General features: G+C 40.7%; 1 protein-coding gene across 1 annotated transcript; it reads left to right on the top strand.

The window, feature by feature from the left end:
- Positions 1–1,743: 1,743 nt before the first annotated feature.
- Positions 1,744–17,345, top strand: LOC136694768 (solute carrier family 22 member 4-like). The gene is made up of 10 exons (XM_066668562.1): positions 1,744–2,213; positions 6,021–6,124; positions 7,686–7,840; positions 8,309–8,480; positions 9,079–9,220; positions 9,727–9,824; positions 11,293–11,507; positions 11,949–12,131; positions 14,234–14,369; positions 16,183–17,345. The coding sequence occupies exons 1-10, from the start codon at positions 1,875–1,877 to the stop codon at positions 16,262–16,264; spliced, it is 1,626 nt and encodes a 541-aa protein (XP_066524659.1). The 5' UTR covers positions 1,744–1,874; the 3' UTR covers positions 16,265–17,345.
- Positions 17,346–17,463: the final 118 nt, after the last annotated feature.

Raw genomic sequence — 17,463 nt, 5'->3', positions numbered from 1 at the left:
GCAGTCTTATGGGTGGTATATGAATAAAGCCTATAGTTATGATCTTCAGGAAAACTGTGTTCTGTTTGGTCTTTGATACTGAATGTTTCTAGACAACCGTCTGCGCTTAAGCAATCAGGAGATCACCCGTCACCTCTGATACAGTTTCACTGTGGAAATGACCAGGGACTCTGCCTGGCTCTAAGGCTGAAGATAGAATTGAAACATATGTAATATGATACAACTGTGTAATAAGAGAACATAGCATACTGTGTATTATATAGTCCCCAAAGTTTACACTACACGCCGGAGGTCTCTCCAAAGCCAGACCTTGGATCCAGGTTCCAGGATGGGTTTTTAAAATGGACAGCCAGGTACATTAGCAGTCTGGCATGGAACCTGGCGTTGTTATACGCTCTGTAGTCCCAGACACAGACAGCCCTGCTCACAAGGTGACGGAGAATCTGATACTTTCGGTGTGTTAACCTGGATTCACTGTCAGGATTCTGCCCGTTGCGTTCTGATTAGTTATCTGGGGCACAGCCGTGGCCTGGTGGGTAGGGAACTGTAGGTTGCCGTCTTGTGGGTGTGGAAACGTGTGTTTCACTGCATGGATTGGGTTAAATGTGGAGAACTAATTCTTTTCCTCCTACACATCATGCCAAAATTTCCGACTTGTGATTGGTCCATTTGCATGTCAGTCAAATTCGTGTTTCTTGGTCACATTAAATGACAAAAAAAATGACACCTACCACCATGTGTATTTGGACTGTGGGAGGAACCTAGAGCACCCAGAGGAAACCCACACAGACACAGGGAGAACACACTAAACTCCTTACAGACAGTGTATGTTACAGACCCTGTATGTCAGCACTGGTGGTTGTACCACCATGCACTCAATAATAATCATTCATTCATTCATTCATTCATTAACTGTAACCCTTATCCAGTTCAGGGTCGCGGGGGGTCCAGAGCCTACCTGGAATCATTGGGCGCAAGGCGGGAATACACCCTGGAGGGGGTCCAGTCCTTCACAGGGCAACACACACACTCACACCTACGGACACTTTTGAGTCGCCAATTCACCTACCAACGTGTGTTTTTGGACTGTGGGAGGAAACCGGAGCACCTGGAGGAAACCCACGCAGACACAGGGAGAACACACCAACTCTTCACAGACAGTCACCCGGAGCGGGAATCGAACCCACAACCTCCACCTCCATGTTTGTGAAAAGATAATTAGTGAAATTTGTGTACATTATCATTTCCGATAAATACAGTGGAGAGAGTGAGAGGCTGAAACGTTTGTATGTACTACGCATGAGAACCTAACTAGTACCATCAGTGTGTTTCTCAGGACCGTATTGCACACAGCAGAATGGATCAGTGTTGAATGTCTCAAGCCCAGACAGGGAACTGCCCAACAGAAACATCTCTTACTGTTCTTTCTTTGGACCAGTCCTCACCTTTGGCCTGAATCCTGTTGGGAAGTCCTTCTTTCTAAAAACAGCCCCAGGGCTGACTCAGTAAATCTATGTTGTGCCACACTAAAGAAAGGTGTTTACACTGAATTATGTCAGTCGCCTGAGACACCAGGGGTTTTCTATTAACAGTGTGTTAACAGAACTTTCTTTCTCTCTCTCTCTCTCTCTCTTTCAGTTGAGAAAGCTGAGGACACACCCTCCGCTTGCCCTCATTTGCCCCTCCTCCATTGCTCAGCATATTTTTAAGAGCAGAATGCAGAGGAGAAACTGGTTGGTATTGCCCTGTCTCAGGATGGCGCTCAGCGCAACACAACAGCCATCCAGACTCAATACCGACTCTCTCTCTCTCCCCCAGTGACTTGTCTGGAATCTGCCCCCCGCCCTCCAACCAGGACCTCCTCCCTCTGCAGGATGACCTCTCCGGACTATGATGAGGCGACCTCTTTCCTGGGTGAATGGGGCCCATTCCAGCTGAGTATCTTCATCCTCCTCAGCCTCAGCACCGTGCCCAATGGCTACACAGGCATGGCCATGGTGTTCCTGGCAGACACGCCGAGATACCGCTGCAAGACATCTCACCTGAACCTCACCAGTGCCAACTTCAGCCTGACAGATGACCACAAAGAAAGCAGCTGTTTTCAGGATCAGCTTCTAATTAATACCACCACCGGCGGCAGCAATGACACCAGGGTGTGTACAGACGGCTGGGTGTACAGCACCGAGCGCTACGACTCAACTGTAGTCACCGAGGTAAGACCAGTGGTGGACATCAACGAAGAGCATGTAATTCGCCACTGTACTTAAGTAGTTTTTTTTTTTTCGTGTTTCTGTTCTTCACTGAAGTCTTCCCAACACTGTAGGGCAGATTTTCGTGCGCAGGTACTACTACTGAGCGGTAAAACTCAATGAGCTGAAAGAAAGCCCTTCATTTCGCGGTTTATATGATCATTTCTGATAAAAAATCAGACCAACTACTTCATAAATCCAACAGATCTTCAGTTCAGTGTTTACCACACTATATACCTATGAAATATGAAGTGATTTCACAGTATAGTTTTTGAGTAAGTTCATAGTATGGTAAACACTGGTATCTGATGGTTGTATGGACTCCTTATTGAAAATGACCGTTTTATGAAGGAGTAAACTTGACTCCTCATTCAAAACAATGGACAGTTAGGGGATTTGCCTTTTACTTAAAAAAAACAATACAGTATCACATCATTCTTCACATGTACGTAGTTTGTTAAACACCGAACTGATATCTGTTGGATTTATGAAGTATTTATTAGGAGTGACAGTTTTATAAACCGCCTAAATGTGGTTACTTTTTCTTTAAATGAAGGGTTTGCTTTTAGGTCTTCACGCGCATTGAGTATTACCGCTCTGTCACTACTATCTGCGCGCGAAAATCTGACGTGCGGCTAGTTTTACCGTGTTTTCTCAACGGACAACCGATATAACCGCCGTCTTTTTGTGGGTAAAACCGTTACATCCCAGAGCATAGCGAGCATATATCGGTCCACTGAGGTGAAAAAGTTTGGCACACCACTGACTGTAGACCACTGCTGGTCCACCACCGGACCACTCAGATTACTGACCTGTACAGGACATAACTCATTTATAATCTCCTCAAACAAAGACTTTTATTCTGGAAAACAACCTTATACCAACAGCTATGAGAAATATAATGGATAACCAAGTAATTATTTTAACAGTTGTGCATATTTGAGATTGTAAATAATCAGTTGTTTCTCTTCCTAGAATCGCTACAAATTATCAAAATTATTTGTATGGTTTAGTTTGAGTCAGCAGTGACTAATATTAATTTGTATTACATGGTTACGGATCTGTAAAGGTCCGTAAACAATCAGTTGCAGGTTTATTTAACAGTGTTTAATGATTTACAGTGTAAATTAACACTATACTTGAAGTGAGGTCCAGAAATATCCCAAAACCTGAAAATTACTAGTCCAAAAGGCAAATCCAAAAAACAAAACAAAATACCTGGCAAAAAGTCAGAAAAACTAAAAATGTATTTAAGAAACTGATGGCTCAGGATTACAGAAATAGGGCCTACTTTGCAACTATGAAGACAAAACAGAGAGTTTAAAGGAACTCAAGTCATATTTTTACCTTAGTATTACAGCTTGTATGATGCTTCACTGAGCTGTAACAGGGGGAACACAGCCTCTATCAATCCTAATCTTGGCTCAGAACTGCAGAAACTGTACTTTTGGGGGAAGGTTGGAACATTTCTCTTGTGTGTTCCTGCTCCTTGTTGCGAGTTTTATTTTATTTATATAAAATAATTTATATATATATATTTATTTTTAACCTTTTTATTAATACTGTGGCATCCAAAGCAATCTCAGGTGTCTGCAGTCTCTGTAGTATAGAGGAGTTCATAATTTTGGACTTCCTCGGTACAAGGTGATTTATGTTCATTTGACTGCGGACTAATCAGACGCTGCGGTCTGTGCCAATGCCATGTATAGTTAGTTATATTTCTGGAGAGGTGCGAGTCAGGTTACGGCATAGGGTTCGGTTCGATATGTGCCCTATGTAGGTTTGACTCAGAATCCTAATTTGGGCTTAATACTCAGGAGACAGCAACCTCTGTTGGTTTGGAGGGGAAACACCTTTATATCAACTTATATAACGTTATATCAACTGTATGTGACAGTTGATATTTTAATCATGGCTGTTTAAAATAATCATTGTCTGTTTCGTGAAGTGCTCAGTGAGTAACCGTAGTTGTTAACGATAGCTGGCTGCTAATTGGATCATAAATGGCCACAGCAACCTTAGTGGGTATGCGTAGGATGTTATTTCATTTAAATGTTGTAGCTGTAGATGTAGTTGGCTGTTAATCAGATCATAAACAGCAACCTTAGAGTCGAGGTGTAGGATTTAAACAACAGTATCCTGTGTATGATTAGAATTGTACTGTTACTCGAGTGGACATTGAGTATCAGTACTTTAGCTCAAGTACATGGTTTGTGTACTTTGTCCACCACTGTGTAAGACATATTACTGCCACTGGTATTCCTGCCCAAGCTGAGAACTGAGCATTAATCGACATTATAATAATATATGCTAGTCAACCATACAAACAGAGTCAAAAGTCAGGGTCAATATGCCGCCAACATAAAGCACTTTTATGTCTGGCTTCTTTATCCAGATGACTTATAACTTAATTCTATTCAATTTTAACTCTGAAAGGAGTCCTTCAGCAGTTTCAAGTTTAAGCTACATCTCCCACATACCGTATGTATCCTACCATCAGTTACCATGGACGAGATTGTTGAGTTTCATTAGAGCAAACAACATTTCTCGTGACAGAACCTGTCTGGGAGGTTTTGCCCAATGTCTGTTTAAATCTTGTCTGATACTTGGTTGTCTCCAACCGAATAATTGTTCAAATCTAGCCAAGTGTTTTGATGATTGTAGCCCAATGTCTGTTTAAATTTAGCCCAATATTCGGTTGATTCTAGCCCACATCTGGAGTCAGAATCATTTATATGTCATGAAGGATCACGCACGTATGACATGTAACAACCTAAACAAGCAAGATAGGAACACAGAGTATTTACAAATGAACATGTTACAGATATATTCTAGCCTAATGTCTGCTAAGATCCAGCTCCTCCATGTCCTTTCATTCGCGGCCAGCATAATTAATATGTGCCCTGAAGTCTGTTTGATTCGTGTCCAGCGTCCCCATTTAAACCCTGTTATCAGGAGTATGCAGTACACTGACACTCCTCTGGCAGGCACATGGGTTGGGCATGCTGTGGCTTGCGGTGGAGCAGAACTGTACACCTGTTTGTGCACAGGGTTCAAAAGGATTTAAAAGGCTGTCACTTAGGTTCTGTTTTTGCTGCTCAAGGCTGCGTGGAAACCTTTTGTACAGGAAAACAGCTGGCATTTTATCTAGGACAGCCCTTCACTATAAGCATAGCTAGTTTTTCAAGCTACAGATAACATCCGGAAACACCCCACTGTGTGTGTGTTTTGCTCTTCTTAATGTATCCAGTATATAATTGTATTTATTAGAAATCGGCCTCCCTCGCTACAGAAATAGGGTCCATTTTTTTTTAAAGGCCCCAGCCTTCAGAGCATCAGTGGCAGATGAGTGATGTTTTATGATTAGATACAAATTAAAAGCAACCCTCTAACTCATCTTAAGTTAATGGATTCTGCTCCATCATTCCAGAGAACACTGCTCTGCTGCTCCAAAGCCTGTTTTATTCCCTACTGGTCAATGTTTAGCTTTGTGCATTGTGAAAGTTCATCCCATATCATTTCCTGCTTTTCTCAGGAATTTATGCAAACTGTGTGTGCAGCTAGACCTGTGTATGAATGTAAAAAATGGTCTAGACATTAGCCCATGGGATCACACGGAGCCATGTGTGACAGCTTTCGAACACATTTTATGACACACTCATCTTTTATAATCTCCATGAAAGGGCAATTAAGAAATGTGATGCTTTGAAGCAGCTGCGCGAAACTAAGCTCACCATACAATGTGTGTGTGTGTGTGTGTGTTTTTCACAGTGGGACCTTGTGTGCGAAGATGATTGGAAAGTGCCCTTCAGTCTGTCCATCTTCTTCCTGGGTGTGCTGAGTGGATCTTTCATTTCAGGAGAACTATCCGACAGGTACGGGGTTAAAAAAGAATGAGAGAGAATTGGCAGAAACCCAAGTTTATTATAGCATAAGAACAAGCTCAACCTGTTCATGTGCTTCCTGCTGCTAATTGCAGGACATAACATGGCGACCAAATCAGTTTGATTCATGGCATGTTTTACTGGGCGGCACGGTGGCGCAGCAGGTAGTGTCACAGTCACACAACTCCAGGGTCCTAGAGGTTGTGGGTATAACTCCCGCTCCGGGTGACTCTCTGTGAGGAGTTTGGTGTGTTCTCCCTGTGTCTGCGTGGGTTTCCTCCCACGGTCCAAAAACACATGTTGGTAGGTGGATTGGCGACTCAAAAGTGTCCGCAGGTGTCAGAGTGTGTGTCCCCCTGTGAAGAACTAGCGCCCCCTCCAGGGTGTATTCCCGCCTTGCGCCCAGTGATTCCGGGTAGGCTTCGGACTCACTGCGACCCTGAATTGGATAAGCGCTTACAGACAACAAATGAATGAATGAATGAATGTTTTACTGGAATTCTGTAGCTAATGTACCTAATGAATGTGTAGTAAGTTGTATATTTATATCAGTAATATCGGTATAAATCAGCACAGAAATGTCAAACTTTAACACGGACATAATTCTCTGTCTTCTCCAAATGTCTCTCATGTATCACCTTTAGTGGAAACTACAGGAAACGAGGAAAGGTTTCAACACTGCTATTTTTTGCTCTGTAACCTCTGTGATATTTTTATAATCTTATGATACCACCATTGTGCTTAAAGGCTGCCTTCATAACGATTACATAACACATGCATTAGCATGGAGTAGCACATTAATTAAACCCTTGTACTTATGCAGAGCGTATACCAGTTATCACAAGACAGATATTTATCATATGACACAACATCAACATAAACATACATACACTAAAGAAATATGTACATTAATTCTAATGCTCAGTCATATTTAATGACTATAAAATTGCAGGAGAAAAGATGACCAGGAACCAAAGTTTATGTAAAATCCCATACCAGGTGCAGACCCTCTGTCCTCGGTCTCACTTTCCCCAAACAATTACTCTTTCATACAAATCACATGTGGATCAAAATTATGATTCCCCTTTAAAGCAAAAATTAAAACTAAACATTAAACTAAAACATTATGTGGCCTATCAGTACGGCTGTGTGAGCTGGGTCTACACTCTTGTCAAGTCAGATGACCGTGAAGATCTTCACTCTGTCTGCTCCAACATTATGTGATGTCACTGCGGCCATCTCCAGGAGCAATCAGCTTCAATACGTCAAAGAGTCTTTACGTTTTTTAAAATCACAGAAAGGAGGGATAGCTGAAATAAAAATAGTTTTGTTTCCTGATAACAGCCTTCAGCAGAACATCTCAGTTCATTGATAAACAGATACTGATCTACAGAACCATCTCCAAGGCCTTGAAAAATGGTCATCATGACACAGATCAAACAAAAGAGAATTCAAAAGCGAATGTCTTAGTTCTGATGAGAGAAAGCCAAAGGGAGTGAGGAAAAGGTGGGACCCCAGTCACTCTTTAATCACTGTTTTCATGTCCATGCAGATTTGGGCGAAAGGTGGTTCTGTTTGGCACTATGGCTGTCCAGACCCTGTCCAGTCTGGTCCAGGTGGCCTCTGTTAGCTGGGAGATGTTCTGTGTGTTTTTCTTCTTCACTGGCATTGGGCAGATCTCCAACTACATGGCAGCCTTTGTCCTGGGCAAGTAGAGCCAACACACACAAATGTTCTCCACTGGACTTTAGAAGGGCACTACGATGCATTAGCTGCACCCTTAAAAACGGTTCAGTTCTTCTATGGAAACATGTTTACACTTCATAAAAAATATAAAGCCATTCAGTCATTTACATAAAGTAATTATGTAATTATATTTTATATAATTATACATAAAAGATAGGGCACTGCAAACATTATTTTCTAATTTGCTGTCATTCAAAAACTCAATGCTTCTTAAATAACTACTCTTCAATCGCCTGGATGGTAATTTGCCTGAGGAATATGAACTTGGTGTGCAAGGTTATAATGTTCCACACTGATATCTGAAAATTAAAGTTTAAGACCTAAGAATTTGGGCATTTAGTCCAAAGGGTCAGTTAGACCTTTTAAAAGAGCCATGGTTGGTCATATTTTCTTTGTCTATGTGCTTGATATTTCCTATTTTTCTCTCAGGCTGTGAGCTGCTGGGGAGGGAACTACGTGTGGTTTACTCAGTGCTGGGCACGTGTGTGTTTTACGCCTTGGGTTATGCTCTCCTGCCCCTCTGTGCTTATTTGGTGAGGAGTTGGAGGCTTCTTCTGGCTGTCCTCGCTTTGCCTGGACTCCTCTACATCCCCCTCTGGTGGTAAGACTCAGTACTGCTTTAGTGCTTCTCACAAAATTAAGCTGCATTCAAATTACAATTACATTGAAATTACATTGAAATATTTAGTAGAGGGAAATATCACATAGATTATTATTGTTATTTTTTTTTAGCAATTTCATTTTTTATTTGACCATCATTTTACCAAACTTTCAGAAAAAAATGGACACTGGGCAACAGGCTAGTCACAGGATTAAAAACAGCATCTGAGAGGCACAGTCTTTCAGAAGTAAAGATGGGGAGAGGTTCACCACTCTGTGAAAGACTGCACAGGAAAAGAGTGAAAATCACATTCAACATAAATAATAAAGAACTTGGGGATTTCATCACAAAAATGGCACACAATATCCTTAAAAGCTTCTGAGAATTTGGAGAAATCTCTGGATGCGAGGGATGAGGCCCAAAACCAACCAGTTGGAATTTTTGGCTCTAAGGTGGCACTGAATTTAAAGCAGATTGAGTGCCCTACCAAACTTATTTATATCCATTTAAAGTGTAAGAAATATAGTTCTTGATAAGGTAGAATAGAATTAAAACATTCTAACCAGAATCTAGCTAGACTTCCCATTCTCTCTCTCAGGTTTATTCCAGAGTCCCCACGCTGGCTTCTGGCTAAGGGCCGTGTCAAGGAAGCCGAGGACATCATTAAGGCAGCGGCCAAAAAAAATGGCATCACTCCGCCTGAGGTCATTTTCAAGGACTCAGACCTACTGATCCCTGAGGTAAAGATGAGTTTGTGTACTACTCCTGTAAACGTACAGCCTGTTATTATGAGGATGTTCCTTTGTTTTCACCAAACACAGATGAGAATGTTTGTGAGAGAACTGAAATGCACTGGTCTTCATATTCTCATGTTAACATGCCACAGTATGATATTAAACATTTACTGACCACACCTGACTGAGGCCCAATGCCAGCCTGAGTGGTGGGATTTAGTGAAATCCATTATAAAGCTAACAGAAAGGACAGGAAAACAAGCAACACGGCTAGGCTAAAAACTGTAATAAAGTGGGGATAAAAACACAAGAAATACCCTAGGACTAGGATACGCAGTGTAGGAAAACAACCAAAACCAGATCAGAAGCACATGGACAGGGCAGGGCTGGATGTTACACTGATATTGTGATGACGGATGTCTTTTGGGGCAAATGTGAGTCAGATTTTATTTCTAAACTATCTGTATCTGAATTTACATTGTGTGTGTGTGTGTGTGTTTGTATAATGCCAGAAAACTCAGGCCAAAAGCTCTGAAGTCTCTTATACATTCATGGACCTAATCAGGACCACAAAGATGAGGAACATTACTCTGCTCAACAGTGTTGTATGGTAAACTCAGCTTCATGTAATAATCGCTGGGGGGGGGGGGGTGTATAGGAGTGGTCAGGGATGGAGGTAGATGCAGGAGGCTTTATTAATATAACTTAAAGGACACTAAACACAAGGGCTAAACTATAAACAGGGATAAACACTAAACAAGGACTATACAGAACTAAGGGGCTAAATGCTAAACACTAAACAAAGCTAAACACTAAACATTAAACAAAGCTAAACACTAAACATTAAATAAAGCTAAACACTAAACATTAAATAAAGCTAAACACTAAACATTAAACAAAGCTAAACACTAAACATTAAACAAAGCTAAACACTAAACATTAAACAAAGCTAAACACTAAACACAGCTAAACATTAAACAAAGCTAAACACTAAACAAAGCTAAACAATAAACATTAAACAAGGCTTAACACTAAACACAGCTAAACACTAAACACTAAACAAAGCTAAACAATAAACAAAGCTAAACAATAAACATTAAACAAGGCTTAACACTAAACACAGCTAAACACTAAACACTAAACAAAGCTAAACAATAAACACAGCTAAACATTAAACATTAAACAAGGCTTAACACTAAACAAGAAATCGAAACATAAAACAAGGACTAAACACAGATCATTAAACATAGACCAAGGCTAAACATAGAACAATGCTAAGGACCTTGAACACCAACCAAACAGGCGTACAATTACCCACAACCAAGAACACTATATAAAGACAACACCAACAAGAAACACCTGGGTATGACATGGCCAGGGAACAATCCGGAAGCAGACACAAGACAGGGGGAAACAGTCACATGACACGGTGAGCACAAACAATGAACAAAAACAGAACAGAACACAAAACGGCACCTAACACTTCATACTATTTTATACAGTATTAATGTGGCTTCAACAATTTGCTTTTACAAAACAAGATGTTATACATTTAACTCGTTAACATTTAATTCAAATTCAAGTCATAACAATACAAATATATAAAGGTGGGTAAACCAGTCCAGTAATGGAAAATCCTTCCCAGGGTTTAGTTCCACCTGACAGACTTTTTTAAAAGCAATATGCTAGCAATCGGTGTTTATAATTATATTTATACATTATTTACTTTTTTTCTTGAAGGTTCAACTCACATAAAACAAAGGTATTTTTTTAATGAGCCACTTCATGCTCAATAGAGTGGGCCCCCTCATGTGCGCAGCCATATGTAAAATGTAGTACAGAAACTTTGACACATCTAGACCTCTAGGTGTCAGTGTAAGAGCTGTTCTATATGCTGAAGAAAAAACATTGGGAGAAAATGACTGATATCACCTTCAAATCTCTGCATACAGAGCGAATCTGATCTACTTTATATTCATTCATTCATTACGTGTCGACTTTAGATTGTATAATAGTAACATGGTTGAAATTGGTGAAACAATAACAGTGCTACAACTAATTATAGTTACTGTTTTCAGGTTCATCATCACGATCACTTACTTCGGCCTGTCTCTGAGCACTCCAAACATGAATGGAGACCCTTATCTGAACTGTCTGCTCTCTGCTCTGATGGAGCTTGTGGCCTATGTGATGGCCTGGCTTCTGCTCAAACTGATGCCCAGAAGAGCACTCATCACTGGCCCACTTCTGACTGCTGGCCTCGTCCTGCTGCTCATCCATGCAGTCCCTTCAGGTGACCATTCAAATCAGTCTGAAGTTGTGTTTAAACTAACATTCCATACATTCAATATACAGGATCCCTCAGAAATCAGGGTCCAAACAGCGCATCAAGAAATGTATTCATTTGACAGCATCAGAAAAACTGAAAATATATTCAGTATACAATATGGACATTTTCCATACCTGACGTGTCCACTCTGCCTTTTAAGAGTTTTCTATCACACCTGCAAATGTCAGCCTTTAAAACTGATTGCATTTTCCCCGTCTCTCTGTCCTAGTAATCCCAAACACACTCACACACCAACACACTCAGTATTGTTTATTAGTAGTGATAGTCTACTAGGTCTTGTTGGTTGTTCAGATTTCTCCTTAGTAATAAAGTTATGGTCTTGCTGTAACTCTATGTCGGTTGGCTTTGTTTCTGAAGCAGTGGTGTGTGTCCTCTGACCTGTAGAGTACAGTGCGTGGAGTGTGGCTCTGGCGATGGGGGCTAAGCTGGGAGTTACAGCAGCATTCTCGGTTCTCTACATCTCAGCAGTGGAGCAGTTCCCCACAGTTGTGCGGGGCATGGGCATGGGGGTCTGCTCTATGTGCTCTAAAGCTGGCAGCACTATTGCCCCTTTCTTTCCTTACCTCGGTGAGTAATTGCACATCAGTTCCACACACTTTACTCTGTTTATTTACATGTGGGAGGAGGTTCTAAACATAAATACGAAATATATTGTAAAAATCGATTGGCGGATTATGTCTAAAGTCTGAATTATGTATAAAGCATGTGTCTCTCTGAATCTCATTAACTTGCACAACACTGTGATTAAAACAAACCACTCCACTAAAGAAAAGCCTAAAAAAGCAGATTGTTGTATTAATGGCATGAACATGGAGTCCTCAGGTACTGTTTGAGAAACTGTCGGACTACTGTTATGAACATAGCCTGAAACTGTATTACACAAAGAGGAATCCCTTGTTTAAAGGGGCCTGAAGTCATCTGAGATAATCCGAAAGACAGTGTTCAGACGTGCTCACATTTCAGCTTGGTTTTGGGATTCTACGTATGAAAGTTTAAAAAAAACCATCTATGTAGTACAAAAAAGGTGCCAAACCAGGACCTGTGATGGCATGGGGGTGCATCAGTGCCTATGGTGTATAGATGAGCTGTTAATGTGGATATTATTGTTGGTATTTTGAAGAGATGCATGTGGAACATCAAACAACAGTCCAAGCTATTTTTGAGAGTGTTGCAAGCATCAGTTTTATAAGTTTGTTTATATTTACTCAGGTTTATTTTGAGTCTTTTTGTCAAATTGTTAAATAAAGACCGAAATATTAAATTCCAGATTTCAATGTTCCAGTTTTTCCGGAAAAGGGGTTTGCAGTATAATAACATTCATAGTAGTGTAGTTGTGAAATATAATTCGTTATAAAACTGCAATAAATGTGATCAATTTATTTTATAATTTTGTTTTTAACAACTGCAATATATCGCAACATTATTATTATTAGTAGTAGTAGTAGTAATAGAAGTAGTAATAGTAATAGTAGTAGTAAGCTTTACAATAATAATAAATATTGTATTATTATTCATTATACATTTTTAAAACATAATTGCACTATTATTCAAAGCCCAGGTCTTTAAAACTACACATTTACATCATTTACAAAGAAAAATCATCAAAAAACAAGTCCCCGTGAGCAAATATTCGTATAATGTGGCTCAGCTAATCATTCAGTTGAAGCAAAAGGACACGCAGATCCTTTTAAGTAGTAACTTTGAGTTTCAAACAGATCTTTATATGACACTAGAACACCTGCACAAGCAAAGTTTAAAACCTGCCAATTATCAGATTAAGCCTGGCTTTAGCCTGACAGGGGCTTTCACTGAGGGATCACTCGGACTGTGTAACTAAGTAATGCTGAAAGATCACTTCTATTCCGTGTGGAATTAAATAATATATGCATTAAATCAGCTTTTCAACAGTTAACTCTAGACCACGACTGGTGTTTATGATCCTATTTGGAAATGGAGAAATCCCTGATTTATAGCTACCGACTTATAGCTAGCAGCACTGAAGCTATGAGTTTCAGCTCCCCTGACATTAATTTGGGGGTGTGTGTTTTAGTGTGACAGTAGGACTTAGTGGGAATTTGAGACTTCTTGGCTTGATCAGAAAGGATCACAGTTTTCATACTATCTTCTGACTGAGACTCAGTGGTCACACACTGAAAATACTCAATAGTCAAATAACAAGTGGTTTTGAGGAAACTACAGGCCTTAAATAATGTGTACTTTACTTTACTCCACCATAAACACCATAGAGTTATTACTAGTCACCAGCAAAACCAGCACCAGACAAGCGTAATCCAGATTAGACCAGTGTGTAATTCATAATTCATGCAGCAATAGAGAGCTCTGAAATACAAACTCGGCATCAAAAAATAGTTAATTAACTAACATTCTGAGAAAATACTTCCTTCACTGAGCTGTCTTTGGAAAACTCTTGGAATCAACATGCTTGCCATCATTAGAATGTTATTTACTAATGGTGCAATTACACATCTCCACCAGAGAGATCTTCAAAACTCGAAACACTACACAGTGCAGATTTCTGTTTGCTGCACAGGATGTGTACGTATTTTGAATAAGATAGGTGATTTGACTAAGATTATGGTTCACATGTTAGCTGTGTCTGGAGTGTTTACAGTTTGCAGCTGCTAGAGTAAATGTGTGCTGCTCTACAGGGCATTATGATCGGATTCTGCCCTACATTGTGATGGGAGCTCTGACCGTGTTAGCTGGACTGCTGAGTGTCCTGATGCCAGAAACTCGAGGCACTCCCTTGCCTGAGGACCTTTCACAAGTACAGACTCTTAACTGGTATGTCCCTGTTTATGCTGTTTTGCACAAGCACACACATCCTTTGTGTTTAACTTCTCCCTCAGGCAAAGTTCACAGCTTTTTCCAGACAAAATTATTACCTTCATCTCAAAGAGAAATGTACCTAGGCTCCTGCCAGATGTAAATTCTGCTAGACTTGCTAAATGAATCAACAACCTGGAGGGGGCGCCAGTCCTTCTCAGGGCAAAACACACACATTCACTCACACACTCACGGTCACTTTTTTTTTGAGTCGCCAATCAACCTACCAACGTGTGTTTTTGGACTGTGGGTGGAAACCGGAGCACCCGGAGGAAACCCACACAGACACAGGGAGAACACACCACACTCCTCACAGACAGTCACCCGGAGGAAACCCACGTAGACACAGGGAGAACACACCAAACTCCTCACAGACAGTCACCCGGAGGAAACCCATGCAGACACAGGGAGAACACACCACACTCCTCACAGACAGTCACCCGGAGGAAACCCACGCAGACACAGGGAGAACACACCACACTCCTCACAGACAGTCACCCGGAGGAAACCCACGGAAACACAGGGAGAACAAACCACACTCCTCACAGACAGTCACCCGGAGGAAACCCACGCAGACACAGGGAGAACACACCACACTCCTCACAGACAGTCACCCGGAGGAAACCCACGCAGACACAGGGAGAACACACCACACTCCTCACAGACAGTCACCCGGAGGAAACCCACGCAGACACAGGGAGAACACACCACACTCCTCACAGACAGTCACCCGGAGGAAACCCACGCAGACACAGGGAGAACACACCACACTCCTCACAGACAGTCACCCGGAGGAAACCCACGCAGACACAGGGAGAACACACCACACTCCTCAGAGACAGTCACCCGGAGGAAACCCACGCAGACACAGGGAGAACACCACACTCCTCACAGACAGTCACCCAGAGGAAACCCACGCAGACACAGGGAGAACACACCACACTCCTCAGAGACAGTCACCCGGAGGAAACCCACGCAGACACAGGGAGAACACACCACACTCCTCAGAGACAGTCACCCAGAGGAAACCCACGCAGACACAGGGAGAACACACCACACTCCTCAGAGACAGTCACCCGGAGGAAACCCACGCAGACACAGGGAGAACACACCACACTCCTCACAGACAGTCACCCGGAGCGGGATTCAAATCTACAACCTCCAGGTCCCTAGAGCTGTGTGACTGCGACACTACCTGCTGCGCCACCGTGCTGCCCAATAATAAATAATATCTAGTTCAATTTATATAGCACCGTTCACAAACCAAAGGACGCTTTACAAAAATGATGTTTCATGTCATTGTCCTGTTGGAAGTTATACCAGTTATATTATCTCTGGCAGAGAGAAACAGCCCCTGAATTGCCCTGTATTTAGTGCCAACCATCTCACTAACGTAGATACACTTACACACTCACTTATGCAGTTAGCCTACAATTCACTACAAGGTCATTATTTCTTTTTTTTTTTTTTTGTTTCATTCTTAAAAAGGTCCAATTTGATTGACCTCTGCATAATCTTTTATGGCATGAAAAAAAAAATCATTAATAAAATCTCTCCTGGAGTTTCACTCATACGGTCTCTGTGGGGGTGCATTGGGTTACAAAGATTCCCCAGCTTTTTGGAAGAGTAGATTGAGGGAATAACCCAGAAACACATCTGTCTTCTCGTCTGCGGCTGAACAAAGCTCTACAAAGCCTCTGAGCCATACTCCTGCCTCCGATGTAATGTAATACGGCTTGTTTGTTACATACAGCCAAATGTTCTTCTCCAGGTGCTGTGGCTGCTGTACACCTTCATGTTCTGGAGAAAGCCTGAAAGGGAAGAAAACACACAGGCTGCAACCCACTGTGTGATCGGAGATACACTACATACCTCATACAGGGAGATGGACAAGACTTAACTTCACAACACTAAGAAGTAATACAGTTAATTTTCTTGATTCAGATTTGGTTCTTTGCTTCATTTACTTTGAATAACCTTTGTGTGAATGTAACAAATATAATTTGCTTGGAAACACCCTGTAAAACAGAAACAGAAAAAATGGTGTAGTAATTCTTATTAAAGTCCATTTTTTTAAGAAATGCACATATTATTCATCCAATATTTGGCCAAAAATAAGTCTCCTGCTACGTTATGGCATGTGGTAGATCTTATTCAGCATAATTTCCACTCTAATTACACTAAAGCTGCATACAAAATCTTTCCCAGGGGTGATTATTGTTACCACATGGTGTGATGCCTGTGCAGGGAACTGAACCCTACTTCTGCTGTGTGGAGAGATGTGATTTCCACAGAAGCTGTGTTACAGTTGTTATTTCTGTTAAAAAAATGTTAACAAGTATTTAATTACTAGGTTCTGACTTTTAAAATATACATAAAAATATAGTTTTAAAATCTATAAATACTATAAAACTATTAAACCATCATCTAAGTTGGTCAAATAAATTTGAATAAGGACGACTACAAAAACAACTGTTGAGGCAACTCCAGGATGTTTTATTGGATATTTTGAGTTCTGTCAACAGTTCCTTTATTAAATATGATGTGCAAATTTGATTCAAGTCAATTCTATGTATCACTGCTTTGTACTGTATACAAACAGTATTTTTCTAAAGGGCTAAACAGGTTTACTTTAAAATACACAAAACTGTCTGAGAAGTGCATCAAATGTGTCAAGGATATACAGAGTACTGTGTGCTACCGTTAACAAGATTGTGCACAATCTACACAGGCTAAGGACTATATAGTGACATTTATGGTGCAATTTCAGGGTAACACTGTTAAAAAGTATGATTATGAAATGTTTTACTTGTATTTTATACTGTGCTATTTGTATCAGCCTCAAATCAGGGCTAAATGTAGATGAACTATGTTTTTTATTATTATTATTATTATTACTATTGTTATTAACAAAGGGAAACTAATAAATGTTTAAAGTGACTTTAACTTTTCCTTATTATTATTATTATTATTATTTTTAAAACAAGTGCTGACATGCAGAGGGCAGTGAGACACTTTAAGTGCACTACAGGTGTTTGTAAGGGTTGCACGG

The sequence above is a fragment of the Hoplias malabaricus genome, chromosome 4 (assembly GCF_029633855.1).
Source record: "Hoplias malabaricus isolate fHopMal1 chromosome 4, fHopMal1.hap1, whole genome shotgun sequence".
Classification (NCBI taxonomy): domain Eukaryota; kingdom Metazoa; phylum Chordata; class Actinopteri; order Characiformes; family Erythrinidae; genus Hoplias; species Hoplias malabaricus.
Note: the sequence above shows the minus strand (reverse complement) of the source record. Positions and strands in the feature narration are given on the sequence as shown.